Raw genomic sequence first — 25,701 nt, 5'->3', positions numbered from 1 at the left:
CAAAAATTGTTTACCAAAATGTAAAACTGACATTTTTTCAAATTAATTTCATAATTAACTATAATTAACAATTATTGAAAAACAATGTATGTTCCATTACATGAAGTTAAATTGAATTTAACCTTTGAGGTAATGCCAAGCACAAATCTATTGGTAAAATAGAATCGTAAAGTATATACTTACAAATGCATAAAGTAACTAATATACATTTGGTAAAACTAGTAAAGAAGAACTCCTTGAGTTGCTCAAATTTGTCATCACATTTAAATTCTTTGTTTCAGAAGAACATTCTTCAAACATTTCCGTCAATCATTTTGCATCCGGTTCCATATCCACTTGTGGTAAGTCTTGAAAGTGTTCCCATGTTTTTATTTCATCGTATAGAGTATTACCGGGGCTTTGGGTACTCATGCATTGTCGATGCCCCAATAATTTGAAATTTGTAGTTAAGTGACCTTCTTCCACTCCACTGTTGAATAAATAAAGAAATATTGCAATTATATTTTTATAATAGTAAGTAGATGTTGTAGCTCTTACAGTTTTAGCAAATTTTTACATGCTTCCAGAGCTCGCGGTGAAGGCAATTTTTGAATAAAGCATCCAATAAACGAAATTCCTATGGACAAATTATTGTACTTGAATGTGTGGGCACCTTCAACGCCCCAGCCGCGACCTTCATACACATTTCCATCACACCCAATTAGAAAATTGTATCCAATATCATCCCAGCCACGAGTCTCAATGTGAAAGGTCTATAAATGAAGCATAGAAAGTTAAAAATTTCCTTGCTGATGCCAGGAGGGTGAAATCAGTATGTACGACTCTTCCGTACTCGAATCCTTTACTAGCTTCAACAGTGAAATTCTCCATAAGGAGTAGCTGCAACTGCAGTCGCGGGCAAACAGCGTTATCGAATGGAGGGTCTCAGTGAGAGGTAGGTCGGCACTGACTATTGCTTATGCGAGTTATTGGCGCCTTCAAATAACCAATAGTCATAACGTTCCGCGCCGATCGGGCCGGAACAAGAAAGCTCAACTATAGAGCTTAACGAGGATCGCTACCTTCAAATACAAATTTGGCCAATACCATGGCAGCCGGTTTTACGTACCGGATTGACCCAATGGAGTTCATCGGCAAGGTCTGCCGCCTCAGTGTATAACACACTGCTACAACAACAACAAATTTGGCTACAACTGCAACAACCAGCTTCAATGGCTGGATCACTCTGCTCATTTTCTAAACATCGGGTTCAATAAGCGTGCCCTGAGACAAGCTGAACACCTTGGTCAGGTATTGGTGACAATAATAACTTTTTCAACAGCAAATTGAGATAGCTGTTTGTCAGTTCGCTGACCACGTATGCAACGAATAGCTGTCCTTGTCGTCCTGTCCTATCACTCTTTGGATGTTTACCAAATTGACGGTTGAACAATCTTGGCCCTCTCTTAAGATCAGTCACTGCTATGGCCGCTAAGTTGACTGAGGTCCTGTAATTCTTTCTGCCCGGTCTTTGAAAGTATCATTCTATCCGTCTATTCACCTCTTAATGGTATATACTTTCTTTACTTTACTTTAATTGGCTATTGCAGAACATTTGTTCCACTAGCCTAACGTAGAAAAGCGTTCCAAACGCCTCGATCTTCTGCGCTCATTCTAAAATCTCTGACACCAAGTTTCGAGGTGTCTCCCACCACTTGATCTTTCCATCGGGCTTTTGGTCTTTCCGGTTTGCATGTACCACTGTGTTTGCCTTCAAAAGACTTCTTTGCTGCAGCTTCTTCATCCATTCTGACAACGCAGGCGTTGTATTTTGATACGTGTAACTATGCTATCGTAGTCATACAGCTCTCAAATACTCCAAGCATTGCCTCATCTGCTTTCACAATTACCCAGAACCATATAACAACACGGGTAGTATCAGTGTCTTGTATAGTGTAATCTCAAAACTGGTGTCATTCGTTTCGGTTTCGGAGGTGCGGAGGTAGATAAATTTGCTGACTATCTCAAGGTTGTGTTTCCCAACTTTCTCCATTTTCTTTATCTGCTCGGTTGTGCAAGACGTTTTGGGAGTTAAAACCATCCATTTCGTCTTATCTCCATTTACTGCCAAACTCATTTTGACTGCCTCTCTTTCGATTCTCTCAAAGGCTGCAGTTACTACTTCCGGTGAACGACCTATGATGTCGATGTCGTCGGCATAGGCAAGTAGCATGTGTTCTCTTGTGTATGCCATATCTATTCACATCTGCATCTCGTATAAACTTCTCCAGCAGGATAATAAAGAGATCACACTCCTTGTCTGAAACCTCGTTTGGTATTGAATGGTTCGGAGAGATTCTTTCCTATTCTTACTGAGGAACGCGTATCAACAAGTGTCATCCTGCAGTCTTATTAATTTTGCAGGGATACCAAACTCAGACATGGCTTGAAATACCTTTGAACGTAAAGGAGTCTCGAAGGTCAACAAAGAGATGGTAGGTGTTGATTTGTCCTTCTCGGGTCTTTTCCAGGATTGTGTAAATATTCCAGGTGCAGTGTAAATATCTGATCCAGAGATTCCAATCATCGGATATGCCTTCTTCTGCCGCAATCTGCCTGCGCAGATAAGCTTATGCATACGCCTTATCAGCGTGTCGCCTCCGGTCTTAAATAGTTCAGCGAGTAACGCGTCAGCTCCTGCTGCCTCATTGTTCTTTAGTTGGGTCATTACTTCTTGGACCTCATTCTGACTAGGAGGTAAACATTCTATACAATCATCATTGATTGGTGCAGCGGTATCCTCTTCGCCGCCAACGTCGTACACTAGCAGTAGGGTAAAATGTTTTTTTTTTCATATCCTCAGCATGCTATCTGTGTTAGTTACCAGATTTCCTTCTTTGTCTCTGCAGGAGAATGTGTTTGATGTTATTTCTTTGGTAGACTTTCAGAACTTCATTATGACTCCTGTACATCTCAATTCGCTGACACTCACGTCTTTTCCTTTTTCTTTCTCCTGATACCTCTCCTTCATCTGGCGCAGGGTTGATCTATATGCCGCATTCTCAACTTCAGTAGCATCTCGACGCTTTTGAACTAGGCTTCCAAGTACGGATTTCGCGGCATTTTCCATGGAGTGGGCAAAAGTTTGCCACTGCGCCATTATGTCATCGGAACATTCTAGTGGATTCCGCTGCCATCTGTTGTGTTTGCAGCTTTTCAATGTCTAGCTTCCGTGCAGTGTCAGATCGTACTTTCCTCGCCATGTTCAAACGAGTGCTGACCTTTAGTGCAACAAGGTAGTGATTCGAAACTTCGCTCCGCAGATCGATCGCACATCTAACACGCTGGATGAATGCCTTCCATCTATCGCAACCTGATCAATTTGGTTCCTCGTTTTTTAAACGGGTGACAGCCATGTGACTTTGTGAATATTTTTATGTTGAAATCTGGTGCTACTAACTACCATATTTTTTTGCCGCGGCGAAATCTATCAGCCTCAACCCATTACTGGGCTTTATCTCGTGGAGGATAAACTTTTCGACTATTGGACCAAAAATGTCTTCCTTCCCTATCTTCGCATTAAAATATCCCAGAAAGGTTTTTATATCATGGGCGGGGCAGCGGTAACATTTTCTCTCTAGGCGCTCGTAGAAAATATCCTTGGTCTGCTCGTCCTTGTTTTTCGTCGGGGCATGGGCACATATAAGGGCAATGTTGAAGAATTTGGCTTTTATGCGGATTGTGGCTAACCTCTCATCCAACGGAGTAAAGCTGGAAACGAGGTGTTTCAGTCTCCGACTAACCAAAAATTCACAGCCAAATTCATGCCTCGTGTTATGGCAGCTATAGTATAGTTCGTCACCGTTTGGTGTTGTAGTGACGCCATTCCCATTCCATCGTACTTCCTGTAAGGCGGTAGTATCTGCCTTGTACTTCTCTAATACATCCGCCAGCGCGTACACTGCACATTCTCTATAAAGTGTGCGGACATTCCAGGTGCAGATCCGCAAATCATGGTCCTTTTTTCGTTTGCGTGGGTCGTCAACGTTCGGAGGTTTTTTACTATACCTTTGTTTCTCATAGTTTTCCGGGGCGCATTACTGGCCCAGCGCCTCAACCGTACGGGTTTTGGGGGATTGCACACGTATCCCTCGTTGTGGCGAGCCGCTTGCTTCAAGATCCGACGCTCGCCTACAGCCGCCCCTAACCTGCGAACAGACGCTGATGTTGGCCATTGTTATTTGAAGGCGCCAATAACTCGCATTGTCATCTTGAGTATCATTGGCACTCAGTATTTAATTAAGAACCAATGCCACCTGACTCCTCACTGAGACTCTTCTCTCGTAAATCGCTGACTGCCCGCGGTTGAATTTGCACCTACTCCGCATAAAAACGGAGCTTTCCACCATCCGCAACCTGTGTGGGACGCGCCCGATAGCTTTCAGCTAAGCTTCCTTAATGGTATATTCGTGGAAAAATTTTAGAATAATGTACGTTTTACACTAACTTGTATATCTCGTATAATTCCAATATTTTCTGCCTGTTTAGTGGAACTTGTTGTTGCTGTATGGGCTAAAATCCATAAAAAAATTAATTAGTATAAAAAACATGCCCTCCTATACACAGTTATATACATACAAATTATGACTAAATCTACTGGCACATCAATGGGATTGTAATCATTCAAAGGTTCCATTGCTAACCATCTAGCTCTTGGTATGATAAGGCAAGCTGGCCTATAAACTATTAAGAAAAGTTATATTAAAATATTTATCAATATGATCAAAGGAAACATTTGCAATTCACCTGGTTTTTTGGTTCGGTTTACTATAACAGGCTGCTCCACTCCTGTGTTTTCCTCTCGTTCTTCGGCACAAGTACTTTCTTCGTCCTTGTCATTTTTGACATTGATTTTCAACTTTATGATATTGCCCAAAACAACATTGCTACAGTTGTTCATGCTAACATTACCAAAAGATGGTGGAGCTAAACGGCTAACGATTTGTTCCAAGCCATTGAGCTCATTGGACAATTTTAGCTGGGATATGTCATTGTATTGCTCTTCGTCAGAATCGGAGAGATGGTCTGAAGGTAAAGTTTAATTTATTTATAATTTGTATTTAAACTGTAGCAAAGGAAATTTGCTAGCGATTCTCAAGACAAAAAGGAAGGTTATGTTAGTATATGATGATAATTTACTTGTTGTTAGTTTCGTTGGTTGGTTAATACTCCGAGTACCCAATGCATGCTCTTCACCTGATTCTGTGTCACTGGAGTCTCGTAAATCCGAATCGACAATTGAATCCACAACTGATTCCAAATCATCTAAATCGGAAGGATCTATGGATGTAAGCCAACTCCTTGCCTTTTCTTCACTTAAACGTAATTTTTCGTTTTGGCTCGGCATACTCATGTCGTAGTTGTCCAATGGTTAGAACAGGATTTAATTTTTCCCTCACGTCTTTTCCTTTATCTTGATTTGGAATACAATCAAGATGTGAGTTAAAAAATTGCATGCGGTCACACTTGATTTGTAAATGTTTTGGTAGCAAATACTTGTATACAAAATTATAAATTTGCAAAATTTTACTATTTATAAATATTAATTTTTTTATAGCTTTAGCTCTGATCAGCTGGGCAAATGAACTGTAGTTACATATCCGAGTAACGGGTTAGTTTTCTTCTTCTTTGTCGATCTTCGTTTCTCCTAACAGATTTGAAGATTATTTGTACTACAAAGAGAAAAGAAATTTATCGTTACATTTTGAAGAAGCGGGTATTTAACGAATATAAATTCAAAAAGGAAAATCACAGACAGTAAAACCCCGTTTACACTGCTCCTTAAATCCAGATTTAATGGCTGTTTTCCCTTTATAAAATTAGCTGACGAGAGCCTTAAATCCGGATTTAATGAAAAAAAACCACCAAAAACCCAAAAAACCATAGAAAAACCATCGACTCTTTTTTAGAAGCACCAAGTACAAAGATTAGATTGTTGTAGCCACATGGAATGTGGAGGTAGCGATCCTCGTCAAACTCTTAAAGATGAGTAAGCTCGTTTCGGTCCATAGGACCAATCGCTGCGGGAACATGATGACCATTGGTTATTTAAACGCGCCAAAAGACTCGCCTTGTCATATTAAGCATCATGGGCACTCAGTATTTAAGCAAGTACTTGAAGAATCTTCCACTGAGACTCTCCACTTGATTCCGCTGACTGTCCGCGACTGCAGTTCCTTATACCACTATCCGCAACGTGTGGACGCACCCGTTAGCTCTCAGCTGAGCTTCTCATGATAACTACATATGACCACCACACCTGAGTGGGGTTTATAGTTGTCCTGTGCCGGATTAATTTAATTGTGTTTTTCCAAAGTTTTTATGTCCCTCTCAATTGAAATTCCTGCTCTTTTAGATGACCCTTAAGAATGAAACAAAAGAAAACGCTAGATTTCTAATCATTGTTCGCGGTTGCCATTTTTTTGAGAGAGGGAAAGTTCGTCTATGGGAAACATCTAGTTCAAAAAGAACTACTAAATTTCTTGAAAAAGGTCTTCCAACAAGTGGTTTTATTTTGAATCACACGGTCGGAGTTGGATGGTATTGATCTGGACAAAGTTTACTTTCAAAAAGACGGCGCTTCGTGTCATGCAAGCAACTTAACCATGGCCCTTTCGCGGGAAAGTTTTCGAGACGTGTTATCTCTGGAAGAGGTGGCCACCAAGTTCTTGTTATTTAACAACTTTCGACTTCTTCGTTTGGGGCCATGTGAAAGAAAAGGAGTACACCAACAGCCCAGCGTCTATTCAAGACCTCAAAGCGCAGTGTCCGCCTATGACGCTGTACATGCGTGAACATCAACAAAAATTTCAGCTGTGGTTATCCTCTTACTAATGCTGGCTACTTTTGGAAGGTATCCTGCCAAGTTGAAACTTCTCTACCAAGTGGCCGTTCGGACTTGACATAAAAAAGAGGCCCTTATCATTGAGCTTAAACTTTAATGCACTCATTGATATGACAATGCACTCATTGAAATGAGAGAAGTATCCCACGTTCCTTAATGAAATGTTCATGGAAAATTTAGTATTAGTAACAGTTCTGTCCTCAAAAGCATGGCATGGCTTAATAAAGGCTTCGATAGATCATGAACCACGGCTTAACCTCAGCTAAAACTTGCAGTGATGCTGTTCATAGCAGTCGTCGTGCTATGCAAGTCTCGAAATCCATGCTGGTGCTTACCACATGGAAATCCTCCAACAAGGCTCACGTTTGTACGTACCGGATTGACCGCCACAACAACAAATATTACTAGTTATAAATTCCCTTGTTCCGGTCCATAGGACCAATCACCGTGAAAACGTTATGGCCATCGGTTATTCAAAGGCGCCAATAACTCGTCTTGTTATATCGAGAAGCACAGGCACTCAGTTTTTAAGCAAGGGCCGGTACTGACCGGTCACTCAGGTAAACTCTTCACTCGATGCCGATGATTGTCCGCGACTGTAGTTACAGCTTCAGCGTATACTGAACATTCCACCATCTGCAACCTGTTGAGACGCCCAGTAGATCTCATTTGAGTTCTACCCGATTTTATGATCACTAGGATAAGAACGATGAATCCTGTTTCATAAGAGTTCAACCCCCTGCGTCCGAGAACTGGCTCTTACCAGGAGTATTCCACAGATATAAAGCAAACTGTTGCTGCGTTATTGTTGTCTCGGAATTTTTTGTCAGCAACACGTACATCTGTGTTTCTTTATCGATATCCATCGAAAAACGAAAATCGATAAAATGTTGTTTATAACATTTTCCCGAGACTTTTAAGTTGGCAACACTTACAGTATATCTGTTATTTTATTTGTTTATGTTTCGCGATAAACAAAATTGCATATTGCCAAATTGCTCTTCCGGTTTAATAAATGAGCTAAAAAGTCTTAACTATACGCCTAAAGCATACAAAATAGATACAAATTGAAAAACCAATAAGATAGCAGAGCGTTCTTAAATATGGTAGATATTCCTAAAAATGAAGTTCAAAGGAATGTGCTTAGCCGAACGGATTCCATTGAGTCAAGTGACTCAGAGTCTGGTAAACATTTACATACATACATACAACATATGTATATGAACAAGTTAAAAATAAACAAAGGGAAATTCTTAGCATGAGCATCTATTAAGCGCAACCATTTTCAATTGTGAATATTTTAGACAGCTATGGTGAAGAGGAGCCATACAAAAACATAAGGGATTTAAGCATAAGTGAAGTGAATGAAGAAAACATAGATTCTTCAGTTGAACAATTGCTTAGAAATATTCCTTCCACTTCCTTCGGCGATGTAAATATTAATAACTCTTCAAATGTGGTTTTGGGAAATATTATTAAAATTAAAGGAGATTTGATAATAAACACAAACCACAAAGAATGTAACAACGATCACAATAAGAAGAAAGAAAACGAACGAAATGAGGTCATACATATGAAACAACAAGTAAATTTGAATAAACCAGGTAAACTAATTTGTTTTTCTTCCTCTGAAATTTATTCAAAGCTTTTTTTTTTCTTCAGAATCCGAAACTGTTGAACATTTTATTACGCGATCCCGATGGGGTGCTATGGATCCAGCTGAAGATTACACTTACACAGAGGAGCCTATGGACGTTGTTATAATTGGTTTGGATATATTTTATCTTTTTCTTTATCACTACACAGAACTATATTTCAATGAATTATTACATTTTGTACACAGAATGTAATCCTCATTCGTTTTAGGGCGTTAAGATTCCATTAAGTTTTTTGGTATGAAGTATGAAAAAGTAAATTCTTTACTGGTTGTGTAGTGATTTAGGAAACAGATACATCGATGTATGCAATTGTATTTTATGTTCAAACTATTAACATAATTACGGTTTACTTTAGCACACACAGCTACAAACAGTTCGACTGAGACTTTAGCAAACATGGTTATCGTACGCGATATTCAGGTTAGTTAAAAGTATATTATATTTTAAACCTAGTTACAAGGCGTTATGTTTGACTTAAAAAAAATTTTCCTATCAAAATTTAAAAAAAATCCTACTAACCCTACCAAAACCTACCAAATATTTTGCAAGCTAAAAATGCGGTATGTGTTTTTTACCCACCATCGTAGAGTTGGCCATTTTGCTATTCCATTCGTCACACATCAAATTATACATTCCCGGATTTCCATGAACAAAAATGCCGAGTGAAAATACAGCGATCTCGCGATTTAATAGTTTCAACTAAGAAATGCACTTTCACCACCCCTTTTTCGCCGTTACAGTTAGTTGCATGGATCCTCCAACATCTGAGTATAGACCAGATCTGTATGCTGTTACCATTTTCCGATTGAAGGTATTGAACGCACAAAAGCCTCATTTCATATTCCAACGTAATATGGAAGCGATCCCTTAAAACTCGTAACAGTTACAGTCAATATCAGAATTACTTCCACTTTCCTGAAATTTTAAGTAGTGAGGCCCCTCATAACATTATTTGGCCCCTCGACATCCATGGTTTTATTCTGCACTCTTAAAGAACACACATAAACTACTGAAAGTGAAATTATTTGGAGTTATTTATATTGAGGTCAAAAATTAAGGTCAATTTTGGTAGGAACCTAACACTGCGGCAACACTGCTCCCGACATCCGACCAAAATATGGTCGCACCATATTTGAATCTTTCGATTAAGGGTTTTAGGCCCATAAAAGGCGTATTGGCATCCTTGCCAATTACGATCCAGATCCGTCTGTATTTAAAGAAAGCTGCTATATACACCAATCTTCCAATTTAGGTTCTTAATCCCATAAAAAGCGGTATTATTTTCCGCTTAAGCTAAAACAGTGACTTATAGAAGGCTTTTTCGCACCTGAAATATGTTCCAGCCCATATATAGGATATACCTATGGTTATAGTATAAAATTTAGTAAAATATTTAAAATACACTCGTATCCATGGTGGTGAATATATTTGTTTTATATTTGTTAATATGTCCATTGAAATTAGAGCTAATATGACCCGTTAAGAATGTTCGTCCCGCAAATTAAACAAGTTTCTCTTTGGTCCTCTGAAAAATTAGCATGTCGGCCTTTCTACTCCCAGCGATATTCTTGTGTCCCGGTACCCAGCATATTGTCGAGCTATGGTTCTCCTGCATATGTATTTGTTGTTGTTGTTTTCATGAGGATATTGCGATCCTTGTCTAGCTCCTATAGATGAGCAAGCTCGTTCCTGTCCAAAGGACTTTTACTACACCCTTGGTAAATTTGTGCAACCCTATGTATTATACTATACTAGCTGGACAGGGCCCGCTGCGCCTTCTTTCACTCTCTTATTTTATCTGAGCCCTATACGGTCATATGGTTTGGGGGGTGCTGGTACGGCCTTTCAGATATTTCGAGTCATTGTGGGTATTATATTGGTTCTTTTCTCCCAAATACCTTTCATGGGAGCCGTATATTGCTATGGTCGGTAAATATGTCCGGTATGGGGTAATTTCTGAGAGTGAGGAGGATCCCCATATATCAAATTCGTGCTCTGGTCTCAAATACCTTTCATTTGAGTCCCATATTTTCATTATTGATTTATATTCCATTTGGCTGGTGGCTTTGGAGTTGAGGCGGCCCCCTAGATATACCGCCCATCTCCGAGTTCTGGCGTTTTTGGCCCATTAAAGTTTGGATGTTAGATCTACTTCATTCTCTTGGATTTGGTGGATATCAAATTGAAGTAGCCAAACTCTTTGCCCCAAAAGTGGGTATCAGATTCATACTCCACCCCCGAAATTCACATTGGAGCAATATATTGCTATAGTCGGTATATAAGTGTGGTTTAGGGGGAGTTTATAAGGTGAGGCGTCCCTGAAATACTTGGCCATGAAATAGATACAGATTTGATCCCCTTTTTGCCATAATCCACAAATGTGTCCAGTATGAGGGGTATGCAGGGTGGTTTTGCCATTGAACATTCCACTAAGGAAAAGGGGCAAACTTCTCACATATCAATGGGTGCAGTCGGATTCAAGTTTTAAGCTCAATGCTAAGGGGCCTCCTTTTTATAACCGAGTTCGAACGGCGTGCCGCGGTTCGACACCTCTTTGGAGAGAAGTTTTACATGGCATAGTATTTCACAAATGTTGCCAGCATTAGCCCGCACTTAGCCCTGAAAAAATATCAGCATTGTACTCTTCTCTCAAATTTCTTTAATTTGAGCCACAATTGCTATTGGTTTAGCGGGAGTTTATGGGTTGGCACGACCCCCAAACATTTGGGCTCAAACTTGGATATCAAATTAGTTTTTTACTATCAAATTCATTTTCAACTATCAAATACCTATTATTTATCGCCATAGTAGGCAATCTTGACCGGTTTGAAGTGAGTTTAGAGGCGGACCCTGAAGTAATATCAGCTTCGTGTTAGAGCACGATTTTGTTTGAGCTCCATAATGTCAAGCATTTTTAAGGAGGCTATCAAGATATTCAGGGCTAGGGGTCTCGTTCAGATTCACACTAATTATTTTTGTTTGTATTGGTTATCTACATTCAAAATCATATTTCAAAGCGACCACTTGGGATACTACATTCGTAAAGAACCGCAGATCCTCCTGTGTCCATTCCAATTTGAGGATAAAAAGTGTACTATAAGACCTTTTATTTCTGTCCAATTCTATCCTGATTGGCCTTCATATATTATTTCATAATATATGACACGTCTTTTCATTTGACTACAATATATTCTCGGTCAATCAAGTTTCGCTGATTGAAATCATACTTTACCTTTTCAGGCTTTCCACATTGGAGAACAAGATTGGAGTGATATTGGATATAACTTTTTAATTGGATGCGATGGAAAAATCTACGAAGGTCGAGGTTGGGGAGTTGTTGGAGCCCACACTTATGGTTATAATAAAATATCAATTTGCATTGCATTTATTGGTTGTTTTTTAAGTAAGCTTCCCACTCCCGCTGCACTGAATGCCTGCAAAACATTATTGAACATGTAAGTAGATAATCGATAAGAACTTTCTTGTGCTAAAGTAGGTCTTATTATTTTTTAGGGGCATTGCTGAGGGACATTTAACTTCCAATTTTAAATTGATGGGTCATCTGCAGTGTATTAACACCCAAAGTCCAGGACGAAAACTATATAAAGAAATTCAAACATGGGAACATTTTTATCTCAAAGAACAGACTCAAACATAAGGGGGAAAACTTTCTTATATGTGCATGTTATTTTATTATACCCACCACCGTAGGATATATTCATTTAGTCATATATATTTCGGATCGTCGTAAAATTCTAAGTTGATTGAACGATGTCCGTGTGTCTGTTCGTCTGTCCGTCCGTCTGTTGTAATCACTCTATAGCCGGCTGAACTTAATGCATTTTTACTTGTTTTAAATTTTGTTTCAAACTTGAATGTTTTAAAAAAATCAGGAAAAGCCTATTTTATAAATAAAATTCATATTTTGAAAAAATCGACCAAGTGAATTAGTAATCTTCGTAGTCGACCAAAAATATGGGGGATTGTTGTTATTGATGCAGCAGTGTGTTGTATTCTATCTTTCGTCTACTTGATTCTGTTGCGTATGCAGACCCAGGAACTCTGCGACTAAGATGGGGTGCGCCCAGAGGAATCTGGGTCTGGCTAGGCAGGTAAAAAGATAACGTGTGTCATGTGGTACTTGGTCACAATTAGGACATACATCCTGCACATCGACATCAATACTTGGTCTGTAGGAGTTAAGGCAGCTGCATCTGCCGGATCGTAATTGGGCCAGTACTACGCTGTTTTGACGGTGGAGGTCAATTTCTACCGGTGCAGTGGGAGGCAGTCATTCTCCAAGGACTACATTCACCCGGTAGCCAATTACCCCATCTGCTACCGTGTCTGCATGAAGGTTATTTAGACCCGCTTGATATGCCGCTTGATCTAGAGGTTCTCTCTTGTAGCGCTGAACCTCACGCTCTAGATCATGTAGATCGACCTTAGGGCTTCTGCGCGGTGGATACCAATAAACAAGATCTTGATTTGGATGATCTCTGCGATAACAGCCTGTAGTTATGTCTTCGCACGAGTAGGATCTTTGTCTCCTGATGGAGGTGGTCCACATGATAACTGAGGAGACAGCTAGTCGCAGTTCAAAGAGCGGCATTCTAACAGATCTTATTATTATTCCACTGCCGCAGAGCTGAAGAGACCGCAATGGCGCCGCATAAATTACCACAGACCGGTCAATTGTTTTGTACGTGGTAAACAAGGTTTCTTTGTTAGCAACCCAAATGCTGCCGGCAAGTGACTTGAGGGCCTTGTTTCTACTTTTGACTTTATCGTAAGTTGCCGTAGCATGTGGGGAAAATGTGTAAGAGCCGCCAAATGTGACGCCATTTTGGGACCCTTGATGGGTGGAATCATTTCTTCATCGACCAACACATTCGGCTCATTATTCACTTCACGCGAATTTGCATATGATACGATCTCTATATACCTCAACGAACTTGCCTCTTATTTCGCTGTAAGAGATCTGAAGACATCTGCCACAAAGTATTCAGGCACGTTGTTCAATGCAAATACGCGTGAGGTAAAGAATGAGCTGAATGTGATGGTCTATGAAGAAGTGATTCTGACCATCAAGTGTCCTAACATACTTGGCGTCACATTTGACAGCTCTTACACGTTCTCCACACATGCTACAGCAAATTGCGATAAAGTCAAAAGTAGAAACAAGGTCCTCAAGTCACTTGCCGGCAGCATTTGGGGTGACAAAGAAACCTCCCGGCAAGGGATAACAATGGGCATCGCACAGTCTGGAACTTTGAGCTCCAATCTGGGTGGTGTTTTTTTGTTACACTACAGTCACAGACAATCTGCGGTATCGAGTGGAGAGTCTCAGCGAGAGGCCGAGCATCATAGGCACTCAGTATTTATGCAAGAGCCCGACCTCTCACAGACTCTGCGCTCGATACTGCTGAGCCTTCAGATTAGTGTTCGTGAGGTCAACATTAGGGGGTGCAAAAAATTAAAAAAAAATCGGTGGTGCGTCCTTTAAAGTGCAGTTTTCCTGCTTTTTTTATTGGTAGATCAAGTTTGAAGAAAGTATTCAAATATTTACCCCCTCAACTATTCACTACACCCGAAGCTAGACAAAGCATACGATGGCTTTAAAATTAAGTTACAGTTAATAGAAAAACAGAAAAGCACCATTGCAATTTTCCTCCTTTACTTATTTTAAACGGTTTTTAATCGCAATAAATAATTCGATTGGCAATACATATTTTGATTGGCAATAAAAATCGATAAAAGTGTTGCCTTTTTTGACAGACACAAATGCTTTCGTTTACAACTTTCGATTCTTTTTTCTTACTTTCTGGCAATGCTGGCTTTTCCGAGAAAGTGTGGCAATACTCGGATACTCTTTGGACATTTTATGTAGTGCAAGTTTTAGTGACATTGGCTTTTATATTTTATATATTTTTTATAATCTAGACATACATGCATATGATTTAAAAAGAAAAGAGTCCAATTATTTACATTCAAAATGAGTTGTGACGGCAAAGAAGGGGGATTCCCAGGCTCACGTCTGGAAGATAGCAGCAGTAGTGATGATGGTGCAGAAGATGTGCCTGAATCAATGGACCATCAACAACAGGCACCAGAATGCCCCTATCCTAGCACCCAACATGATGATGACTCTTGGAGAGATGATGACGAGGTGGAACCTCGAAATCCCCCAGCTGATGGCAACATGCGAGTTGTCGCTTCACATTACAATGAACTGAAAGAGTCTGGTAGAATAGAAAGATTGAAATCACGTATTTTTCATATGCGCAACTTTAATAATTGGATCAAATCACAACTAATATCAGAATATCTGACACTTATCAAACATTCCCAACGCATGGGTGATCCTATGCGTGTATTGGATATGTGTTGCGGCAAAGGCGGTGATCTTTTGAAATGGGAAAAGGCTTTAATAACACATTTAATCTGCACTGATATTGCAGAGGTTTCTGTGGAGCAGTGCAAAAAGCGCTATGAAGACATTTTAAGAAGAGCTGTAAAATCGAAATTTGCCCACAAATTCTCCGCGGAATTTTTCGCTTGTGATTCTACGCTTGTTCGTTTGAGGGAACGATTTAAGGATCCCTCACTGAAATTGAACTTAGTTTCTTGCCAGTTCGCTTTTCACTATTCTTTTGAGTCACTCACACAAGCCGATTGTATGGTGCGTAATGCCGCAGAATGTTTGCAGCCGGGTGGATACTTCATTGCCACCATTCCTGATGCATACGAAATAATGAAACGTTTAAGATTGTCCGAAAATGGTCGTAGCTTTGGCAATGATGTTTACAATATAGAATTTTGTTCAGATACCGATCCCCCACCATTTTTTGGGGCAAAATATCAATTTCATTTGGAGGGAGTTGTAGATTGCCCAGAATTTTTGGTACATTTCCCAACGCTGGTAAAACTTTGTCGCAAATATGGCTTGAAATTAGAGCGGAAAACGACATTCGCTGATTACTACAAAGAAAATAAAGAATCCGGTAATGAGTAGACTCCGTAAAAATTGCTTTCGCCTAATCTAATCTTTTGGTTTTCCTAGGTCGCAATCTTTTACAACGAATGAATGGTTTGGAGACTGTGAATCCCAATCGCATTGGTAACGATGAACAATACGAGCATATCAGGCGCTATATAAAGGGGAATACAAGCAGGTCATATGGATCACTATCAAAGAGCGAATGGGAAGCAACTAGTAAGTAAACAAACATATTCCCTTTTTTATAAAACAGACATATGTACATATATTCCGCCTATGCAGCTGATGTTCTAACGTCACAAAACAAAAAATTATAGTGCTAAAACATTGATTTCATAAATACCATTAAGCCAGTATTTTTTAATTGATTTTTTAGAGCTGAAAATACACAACTAACTACCATATTCATCTTAGGTTAGTTTGAGAACAGGGGATGCCCAACATTGAACCAAAACCATCACGCCCTCTCACACTCAGTGTGCTTAATAAATTGACATTAGACCACGGCTTATCAATGTCAGCACTTACGTTACACTGTTACAATCGAGACTTACATCCAAAAAGTTTCCAATTTATACTAGCTCTTTAGGAGATGACGATGCTGCATCTGCTGTAACGCAATTGGGCCGAATTTCATCTGGTTTGCAGAGGGAGAGTAACTTGTTGTTGTTGTAGCGTCAAGCTCCTGTAGGTTAGCAAGCTCCTTCCGGTCCAAAGGACTGACCGCCGTTTTAGCAGTGTGTTGTACACTGAGGCGGCTGGCTTTGCCGATGAAGAATTCCATCGGATCAATCCGGTAGTACAACCGGCTGCCATGGGATTGCGGAGGCTAACTTCTAAGAGGCAGTGGGTTATGATAGATCTATAAGAACTGCACTCGATAGCTATTTACACCTTTTGCTACAGTGGCTGTGTGAATGCTTTCTAGACCAGTTGAAACGCCGCCAGATCGAGAGTACGTACAACCGGCTGCCATGGGATTGCGGAGGCTAACTTCTTCAGATGCAGTGGGTGACGATTCGAAATCTACAAGAACTGCACTCGATAGCTATTTACCCCTTCTGCTATAGTGTCTGCGTGAATGCTTTCTTGGGGCGTTTTAAACGCCGCCTGATCTAGAATTTCCTCTTATAGCGCTGAACCTCACGCTCTAGATCATGTAGATCCACCCTGATCTTTCAGTTGTGAATGCTTATCCACGAGATGGAAATTAGGAGGGTATCTGTGGCCCGCAGATATTGCTTAGACAGCAGTTGTACCTTTCACGGATAGGATCCTTGTCTCCTTATCAGGAGACGAACCCGGTAGCTCGTAGCCAAGCCTCTCTGATAACAATGAACACCACACAGATCGGAGCTCAAAGTTCCAGCTTGTGTTCCAGCTCATTAAAGCGGGGATTGTTGATTTCTCTGTAGCTGTCCCGATCGGTTTCTTTTTTCGGTTTGATATATGTATGCCCGGCGTTCAGAGCTTATGTAATAGGATGGTCGGGCAATGGTAAGAATTATGGGAAGGTGGTCCGATCCCAAAAAAACGGCGGTTTGCCAGGAGACGGCTTAAACTAGACTATGCGAGCTGCTGTAATTTCTAATGTTGGCGTCCACATTTACGCGTGAAACTTGGATCTATCAATCTGTTCTGTCAAATCCCTTTGGTCGTCGCCTTGCAAAGAATGCCATAAATCATGGGTGTGTATTAAAGTCCCCTAATACTAAGCGATTATGGACAGACAACATGCTTATGATGTCAGGCCTATAATATTGGTGACAACTTCAAACCGGTGGTATATACAATTAGTAAAAATATATCTCGACAGTGTCTGACGTGACGGCTATCTCCATACATTCTATGAAGGCGTCACAAACGTCAAGCGTCCCCTAGTACCAAGCGATTATGGACAAACAACATGCTTACGATGCCGGGCCTATAATCTTGGCGACATCTGCTAAACGGCGATATATACAAGTAGTATAAATATATCTCGCCAGTGTCAGATGTGACTGCTATCTCCATATATTAATTCTATGTGGGGGATCACAATCGTCAAGCGCAGATGAAATAGTCCTGTAAAGCACGAAACTGGTGGTTAGGTGCTGCTGTTGCCCATATTGCGGAAGAAGTTGAAGGAGGTTCTTAGTCCGACAGCGACGACGACGACTACGCTTGTTAACCAGTATGACTGCATGCACCTGTTACACATCACTGACACCAACCTACGATCGGTTCTTAAACCTGGCACGGATTTGTCACTCCTTGATTTGCCTCTCCCAAGACAATAAAGGACAAAAAACGTGCACTGAGCCGCAACCACTTTTCGATGAGAATTCCATTCCTCCAGTTCTGTTCGCAAAAACGTATTGAAAATTATTTAGTTCGATCTTATGATGATTAAACCACAAATTTGTTATTATGTTTGTAGCTGAATTTGTTAAGGGTGCAGTGCATATGATCATGTGTCACATAAGGCTATTAGTCTGATATGTTATCCACCGAGTTAACTTCTTGAGGCCCTAGAAGCCTAATTTTGTAACAGATTCTGCTATCACTTAATACAACCCCGGGCGCCTCTGTAGCCGAGTTGGTAGCGTGCTTGAATTACCAGTGCAGGGGTCGTGGAATCGATTCCCGCCAGAAGCCTTGGTCTGACGCTACTGTGGTATCACAATGGACCTAAAATAGTCTAAGTGAGTCTGTAAAGGACTGCTTTCTCTTGCTTATGGTTGTATTGTATTTGAAATGTGGGCTACTTTCATAAACCCCAACCCCTACTTTACGTTTTTTTACTTTCTAACGCTAACTATGTACGATTACCTTATTTTTACTTACAGCTCTATATCTTGTGTGCGCCTTTCGAAAGTGTAAAAATACTTGGGATGCTCAAGGAAAACCAGTGTTCGAGTTTGACTGACCCTTTCATGGTTAATTTAATGTTTAGCAGCTTGTCTTTTTTTATAAAACTGCAATTATATTAAACCTTACATCGAAAGTGAAAAAAAAACAACCAAACCGTTTTTGTTAATAAATTAAAAGACTTTGAGACATGTATTGTTTTTGTATTCACATTCATTTATTTTACCATAATCCGAAAAGACCATACTACTACTTGTCACTAGTCAAGCTTACTGATTTAAAAGTCTAGATTTTTCATTGTAAAAACATTGATTTGACTTACTATTTAAAAAATAATATTTTCCTGCAACAGTATCATATCGTATCATTTAGCAATTTTAAGCCAATTTTTTTCTTGTAAAAAGGATTGATTGGGCTGGGCATTGCATTTGGTTTTAGCAGACCTTTACCCGGTTTTTTCTTGGCATCAAAAGGAATATTTGGAGAGCTTTTTATTTGCTGTATGTATTCAGCGGGGTTTTGTGAAGTATTGTGTTTTAATGCGATTTTAACACGCTTTGAACTGCCTGGAGTGTTGGGGGTATTAGCTGTTGACAAGGACATTTTCTTAGAGTTCACAGGTGTAGATGGATTGGCTGCAAGACGGTTTTTGGCCAATGGATTGGGAACCAAGTCAGCATTGGCTTTCTTCAATTGAAGCTTTCGCGAAGGCAAAAAGTATTCAATTTCACCCTCGGCCAAAGGTTCATCCCATTCATTGAGGGGCGTTGATGTTATTGTTTTCGTGAGTTTCTTGCTAGTTTTTGGAGTCAATTCTTCGCCAGGATCGGAAATTTTTAAAACTTTTGTCTCTTTAGGTTTAGATTTTGGTGTCAACAGTTCGTTAGCATCGGAAATTTTCAAAACTTTTGTCTCTTTTGGTTTTGATTTCGAAATGTCCAGGGCTTCAGCGGTACTTGAACTTCTCTGCAGTGTTTCCGTAACTGTCGATGAGTTTTTATCGGGTGATTCTGGTTTTTCGTTTAGAATGTCTGTAGAAGAATTGCCCTTTTTAAATTTTTTACTTGAGTTTAATTCGTTGCTGGTAATCTGATCCGAAGACTTTTCCAACTTTTTTTGTTTCTTTTGCGGTTCATCTTTTTCTTCAGAGTTTTGTTTTAACAACTTTTGTTTTTTAGGTTTCTTTTGTCTTTCATTTGTCACATTGTTTTCTTTTCCAATGCCATTTTCTAGATTAACTGTTTCCATTGGCCTAAGGTCTTCTTCATCCAACTCTTCTTCGAGCCATGCCGCCATGAAAGCCTTTTGAGATTTTTTTCTACGTTCCACCAAATAGTCTTTCGGCAAAGCCTTTTCCAACTTTTGCTCGTAATTACTCTCATCAATATCGTCGTAGTTAATCGATTTTAAAAGTTTCCTCCTCTTACGTTTTGTCAATTGTTTAAGTTTTCTATCAACACCATAGAGTTCATTTTCCAAATTTTCCAGCTGTCTTATTTTATCTTTTATCAATGGCTTTTCAGATTTCTCTTCAAATCGTGGCATAGTTTTAATGCCCAAAGGAAATACACCATTTTGATATGTCTTGAAGACTTCTAATAGTTTTCTTAAAACCTTTCGGCGCTTAGTGGCACATTCCGTCTTGTATAAGAAATCTTCCAAATCCTTAATAATTGTTTGAGCATCTAACGGCAAAACCGGCATAAATACGTCCACATTACCAGCACGTGGATCTAAATGTCTTGTACCATTGGCAGCGTCGCCTTCTTCCGCCTCTTCTTGCTGTTCGGGATTGTCCTCGTTTTCTGATTCTTCACACCTCTCCAAGTCATCAATGTGCTTTGTAGGAAATCCCATTTCTTTCCAAGCGTTATACTTTTCCGAATATTCTCTGCCCAAGTCACTTTGATATAACAAATGGTAAAACACTCTGCTGCGACAATGCGAAATCAGCTGGAAATCTTTTTGAGTTGTTGTAAAAGCCACAAAAGGTCTAACGAACAATGCCACCTGCTCTGAAGATATATCTCCTTCCGACACCTTGGCCAATTCTTCAAAGAAAATATCCAGATAGTGCATAGTTAAACCCTTAGCGGTGGTATTTTCATTCAAAACAGATTCTGTGGCATGCTTGTTAAAGACTTCTACGGCATGCTGACCCCACTTATTTGCCTTTAGCACCTTGAACATGTAGCGCAACATGCGCCTTGTCAACATAAGGAATTTGTCAATGCGCCACTGATCTATGCCAAACCATTGAATACACATAGTCTCCAGGAATGCACCAAAGAAATTTACACTCTGCTCCAAATTACCATCGAAGCATTCCAACAGTTTCCCCAGCTGCTCGGCCAGTTCTTCTTGCACCAAAGGTTTATCCGAATACCACATATTATAATACAGACCCTTCCAAATTCTCACAAAATCTTCTTGTTTGAAGGGAAACGAAGACTGAGCACGCAACTGTAGCCATCTTCTTAACTTTTTCATTTGTTTATTTCGCTTGGTCAAGTCATTACAGGCCAGCGACTTTACAATCCTGACTTCTTGTGCGATAATTTTAACTTCTTGAGATATTTCTTCCTCTCCGGGACTTGGGTTTTCATCCATAATATCCTCATTGTCCGACTGCTCTTGTTCAAAGTTTTCCGATTTAAAATCTCGTCTAGGTTTTTTAACCGGAGCCATTACAACCATTATATTCTCTACTTGCAGAAATATCGAATATTTCTAGCGATTTGTTTTTATAAACACGTGTTCCACTGTAGAAAACGAAGCCAACACTTCGTTGGCAACGGCGTTGAAGAATGTATTAATGCGAATAGGCTGTTCATATTTCAAAATTATTAAAAAATGATGATTAATCTCAAAAAAGGGCTGTAACAACATACAAACATTGCTATGTATTTTATTATGTGTGTTTAAAGTAAGTACAGAAGTACAAAATATATTTCAATTTTCGCTGCCAATGCATGGAACAAAGGATAGAAAAGGGCTATTCACAGTTTGAGATTTATTTGACAAAAAATAGCCGATTTGGTAAGTCCGCATATAGAGATATAAAAATATTTTAGGGTGCATACAACATCCGATATCAAACGGCCAAATTTGACGAAAGAATGATAACAGATCTTTGCTTACTTTGAAAGAAAAACACTATTTTTTTGTTTACATTTCAGGCTCATTTCCAACACAAGTACAAGCACATTTTTTTCTAAATTATGGCTAGTACTATGTTCGTTTCTCGCGACATTTTTTCTTGACTACTTTTATAGGTAATAGAATTTCAAGAAAAAAAAACTGGGTGATTTCATTCAGTTGGACATTCTTTCATTACTTATGAAAAAAATTTCATTCAGATTTTTTAGTGTTTCAAAAAAGTAACCGTGAAAAATGCCAAAAATGGCATGATGGCTTCATCGTATAATTTTTTTGGTGTTAAACAAATGAGTCAACTTTATTATTGAAGCATATTCCTTGTTCAAGCAGCAGTTCTATAGTTCTCAATACCATATTCTTCTACCTTATGGCTGGTACTATGTTCGTTTTTTACCGTTGAAAACTCATTTTTTTGCGATTACTTTTTGAAGCACTACGCAAATAACAATGATAAAATAACAATTTTTTTTTTTTAAATTTTAACCTTAGTAATTGTTTTGCTTTAAAAACTATTATTTAAAAAAAGTAATCGGCGAAAAATATCGTGGAAAGCGAATATAGTACCAGTCTTTAATCCAAGGCGAATGTAAAAAGGTGGTCTCACGCGAACAGCTGTGAACAGCAGGCCAGGCTTGACTGTATTAAGATGACAGATTTTTGTTTGCATTCTCCTTGTTGTTATCTTCTTTCTCGCATATTCTCCGTTCATGCACGCATACGTATACACACACACACGCAAACAAGTTTTTACGTGTATGGCAAAACAACAGATGGCGGATTGCACCATATGATTTGTGGTTGTTGTACAAATTTAATGAACGATAAAAAAAGAAAATTAAAGAACTTCAAATAGTCTTTGCCTGGCAGCTCAGTTAGAAGAGTTGCAAAAATTTGTTGAGCATGAAAAAGTACTATTTTGTGCAACCTTATAACCAATGCTGCCAGTTGTGAATCTATTTTGATAATTAATTTCTAATTTAGTTAAAGGTAGGATTCTTCTTTGCGTTCTCCATATGTTTTTGTGCTCAATTTTCTCCAAGTTATTTTCATGTAGTTTATTTCTGCATTTTCCATAACATTATCTATTGTTTAGTGCTTTTGTGACCGGCTTGACATTTGACGGCAATTATCAGCTATCTCATTAGACCAAAAAAATCAACTGTGGCAATACTATCCATTCTCCTTACATAAGAGGTAGCCCCTGTCAGTGTGTCAGTCGTGTCGTGAAAAATTCTGGTAAAATTTTCCAATCGGTGTTTTGCATAATCAATAAAATTTTTTTGTTTTTCCAACGATTTACTTGCTAATTTGATTGTTTTGTTGCAATTTTAGCCAACTACACGGATCAACAAAATGTTTGCCCAACGTACTTCTGCTCTTTTGGTCCCCTTGGCCGTTGAGGCTACTTTGCAGGCTCAACAGCAGCGTGGTATGGCTACCTTAAAAGCCATTTCCATCCGCTTGAAGTCCGTTAAGAATATTCAGAAGATTACGCAATCCATGAAGATGGTGTCAGCTGCCAAATATTCGCGTGCTGAACGTGATTTGAAGGCTGCCCGTCCCTATGGCTTGGGCGCCCAACAATTCTTTGAGAAGACCGAAATCCAACCCGACGAAAAGGCTGAACAGAAGAAATTGTACATTGCCATGACCTCTGATCGTGGTTTGTGCGGCGCTGTGCACACCGGTGTTGCTCGTTTCATTCGTAATGAAATGGGCAAGGACAGCTCTAACACCAAAATCATCTGTGTGGGTGACAAATCCCGTTCCATTTTGTCCCGTTTGTATGGCAAGGAAATTTTGTTTGTTGCCAATGAGGTTGGCCGTTTGCCTCCTACCTTCATTGATGCTTCTCGCATTGCTCATGAAGTGATGAAGTGTGGCTACGACTTCACTGAGGGCAGCATCGTCTTCAACCGTTTCAAGTCGGTTGTGTCCTACCAATGTTCCACATTGCCCATCTTTAGTTCACCCACAGTCGAAAAGTCCGACAAGTTGGCTGTATACGACTCTTTGGATGCCGACGTTATTCAGAGCTACTTGGAATATTCGTTGGCCTCCCTCATCTTCTACACCATGAAGGAGAGCGCTTGCTCCGAACAATCTTCTCGCATGACTGCCATGGACAATGCTTCCAAGAACGCCGGTGAAATGATTGAGAAGTTGACATTGACATTCAACCGTACCAGACAGGCTGTCATTACTCGTGAGTTGATTGAAATCATCTCTGGTGCTGCTGCTCTGGATTAAGCATTCTATACTGCTACTAGCCAGCCTTAGGCATAATAATACAATTCGAAAGAAACTCCCAAAACAGAAATTCAAACGAATTAAAAATTCAAAACAACATTATAACAGCAACCGCATATTTTGTAGTTGCATTCCAGTTTTGGTTTACGATGCAAAGAGAAATTCAATAAAGAAACACAAAACACTGAGTTATTACTGCGTAAAGTTAAATAAATAAATAACATAACATAAAATGTAATACTAAAGTAACAAAAAAACTGAAAATTGTGTATTTTGAATTTGTTAATTAGTGCAAAACTGCAATAGGAACTAGTAGAAACAGTTGTATTCTGATGTGGAGACTAACAGCCAGCTATAACCTCAAAATTCGAAGAAACAGGAATTTCTAACAATTACCTTTGTTGGAGTCAATATTCGCACAAAACAAATTGCAATGTAAGTACTTGCCATACCTATCAATAATTCATTTATAGTTGAATAGATTTCAAAGTAACAAGATGAGAAACATTAACCGAACAAGTTACCTCTTACGTGATATTGTATATAACAGGAAAATATCCCCTACCTACCACTGTGTAATAAAATTGTTACTTAGATCAACGTTTGCATCCCAGCAAATAAGATACTTGCATAAATTTATCATTTACAGTTATTAGAAAAAAAAATTGGGACAGCGGATAGACAAACAAAGGATTCTACATCTCATACAATGTGGGCTGGATCGATGGTTTATAGCATTTTTTTTAAAGAATGTCAATGGAAAAAAATTTGGGACAGCGGATGGACAGACAAGGGCTGCCATTACTTACTTTTCAAAAATGGCTTGAATCACCCTAGGCATAGAGTCGGTTTAGTTCTGGCAACCCGAAACGGGGATAAGTACCTACGAACCTCAAATAATTAACCAAAATTCATTGCAGTTGGACGGAAGTAGTCTTCCTATTTGAGTTATAGCGACATTTCATTCATTTTCAACCGAATTTAGATTCGGACAGATATTTTATTGCTCCTATACCAATGTTATCTGTATTAAGAAGTGGGCTTAAAGCTCTTATTCAGCTGGAAAATTTAACTGTCATGCCTATAGTCTTTGTCTGCCTATAGTCTATTGTACAAAAACATTCCCCAAAACCGTGATATTGCTTTCGAAATGTTTGGCGTTTTTTACGGTGACCAGAGGAACGCCCCAAGGAGGGTGTTCACGCCGATGATGTGGAACCTCGTGATTAGTGAAATCTGATGGATCTCGGTGGGGACGGCACGAGGATTATTGCTTATGCGGACGACGTCGTGCTGCTGGTCCGAGGCAAGTTTCTGTCAACGATCAGCGAGATCATGGAAGGGTCACTGAGGAAGTTGTCGCGATAGGCTACCAAATATGGGTTGAGGACCAGCCCAGCGAAGACGGAGCTGGTGCTCTTAACGCGTAGATTTAAGATACTGGAGTTCAGACTTCCGTCCTTGGACGGAATCACACTGCGGCTGTTGAAGGAGGCGAAGTACCTAGGCATAGTCCTCGATTCGAAACTGTCGTAGAAGAGGAACACCGAGGAATAAAGCCGAAAGGCACTGTGCGCTTTTTACTCCTGCAGGAGGATGTTCGGTAGGAAGTGGGGGGTGACTCCCAAGATGATTTATTGGATGTATACGGCCATCGTGAGACCAGTACTGCCCTATGAAGCACTGGTATGGTGGGACGCCGTAGGGAAGAGGACGCGTGCGAAGGAGTTTGAGAAGGTCCAGAGACTGGCCTGCATCGGGATCACAGGGGCGCTGAGATCCGGGCCCACGATGTGACGCTGACATGTGTTCCTGGGCATGAGGGTATTCCAGGGAAAGAGAGGGCGGACGAGTGTGCCAGGAAGGGTTCGTGTGCACCGGGCGAACCAGTCATCGGTCTT

The 25,701-nt window shown here is 39.7% G+C and overlaps 5 protein-coding genes across 7 annotated transcripts; 3 read left to right on the top strand and 2 right to left on the bottom strand.

Moving 5' to 3' along the window:
- Positions 1-77: 77 nt before the first annotated feature.
- On the bottom strand, positions 78-7,683 carry LOC106089885 (peptidoglycan recognition protein). Of its 2 annotated transcripts, none has more exons than XM_013255877.2 (7): positions 7,647-7,683; positions 5,179-5,711; positions 4,786-5,064; positions 4,618-4,722; positions 4,487-4,551; positions 538-752; positions 78-469 (listed from the first exon to the last, which is right to left on the bottom strand). In XM_013255877.2, the coding sequence occupies exons 2-7, from the start codon at positions 5,390-5,392 to the stop codon at positions 310-312; spliced, it is 1,038 nt and encodes a 345-aa protein (XP_013111331.1). In that variant the 5' UTR covers positions 5,393-5,711; positions 7,647-7,683; the 3' UTR covers positions 78-309. The 2 variants fall into 2 exon arrangements, with proteins under 2 accessions (XP_013111331.1, XP_013111332.1); XM_013255878.2 differs by having other exon boundaries at positions 5,236-5,711; positions 7,647-7,681.
- Positions 7,684-7,819: 136 nt separating this feature from the next.
- Positions 7,820-12,479, top strand: LOC106089884 (peptidoglycan recognition protein). Its single transcript, XM_013255876.2, has 6 exons — positions 7,820-8,068; positions 8,188-8,487; positions 8,546-8,650; positions 8,897-8,961; positions 11,782-11,996; positions 12,055-12,479. Exons 1-6 carry the CDS (start codon positions 7,987-7,989, stop codon positions 12,197-12,199), a joined length of 912 nt encoding a protein of 303 aa, XP_013111330.2. The 5' UTR covers positions 7,820-7,986; the 3' UTR covers positions 12,200-12,479.
- A 1,913-nt stretch (positions 12,480-14,392) lies between these two features.
- On the top strand, positions 14,393-18,580 carry LOC106089891 (mRNA cap guanine-N7 methyltransferase). The gene is made up of 3 exons (XM_013255886.2): positions 14,393-15,545; positions 15,605-15,757; positions 18,370-18,580. Exons 1-3 carry the CDS (start codon positions 14,537-14,539, stop codon positions 18,447-18,449), a joined length of 1,242 nt encoding a protein of 413 aa, XP_013111340.2. The 5' UTR covers positions 14,393-14,536; the 3' UTR covers positions 18,450-18,580.
- A 4-nt stretch (positions 18,581-18,584) lies between these two features.
- Positions 18,585-21,157, bottom strand: LOC106089890 (ribosomal RNA processing protein 1 homolog). The gene has a single exon (XM_013255885.2). The coding sequence runs from the start codon at positions 21,086-21,088 to the stop codon at positions 18,746-18,748; it is 2,343 nt and encodes a 780-aa protein (XP_013111339.2). The 5' UTR covers positions 21,089-21,157; the 3' UTR covers positions 18,585-18,745.
- A 1,355-nt stretch (positions 21,158-22,512) lies between these two features.
- LOC106089888 (ATP synthase subunit gamma, mitochondrial) lies at positions 22,513-23,988 on the top strand. 2 transcript variants are annotated; one of them, XM_013255881.2, is made up of 2 exons: positions 22,513-22,537; positions 22,883-23,988. In XM_013255881.2, the coding sequence occupies exon 2, from the start codon at positions 22,904-22,906 to the stop codon at positions 23,798-23,800; it is 897 nt and encodes a 298-aa protein (XP_013111335.1). In that variant the 5' UTR covers positions 22,513-22,537; positions 22,883-22,903; the 3' UTR covers positions 23,801-23,988. The 2 variants fall into 2 exon arrangements, with proteins under 2 accessions (XP_013111335.1, XP_013111334.1); XM_013255880.2 differs by lacking the exon at positions 22,513-22,537 and adding an exon at positions 22,667-22,786.
- Positions 23,989-25,701: the final 1,713 nt, after the last annotated feature.

Source organism: Stomoxys calcitrans, chromosome 4 (assembly GCF_963082655.1).
Source record: "Stomoxys calcitrans chromosome 4, idStoCalc2.1, whole genome shotgun sequence".
NCBI lineage: Eukaryota > Metazoa > Arthropoda > Insecta > Diptera > Muscidae > Stomoxys > Stomoxys calcitrans.
The sequence above is the reverse complement of the archived record's forward strand: the minus strand, read 5'-3'. Positions and strand labels throughout refer to the sequence as shown.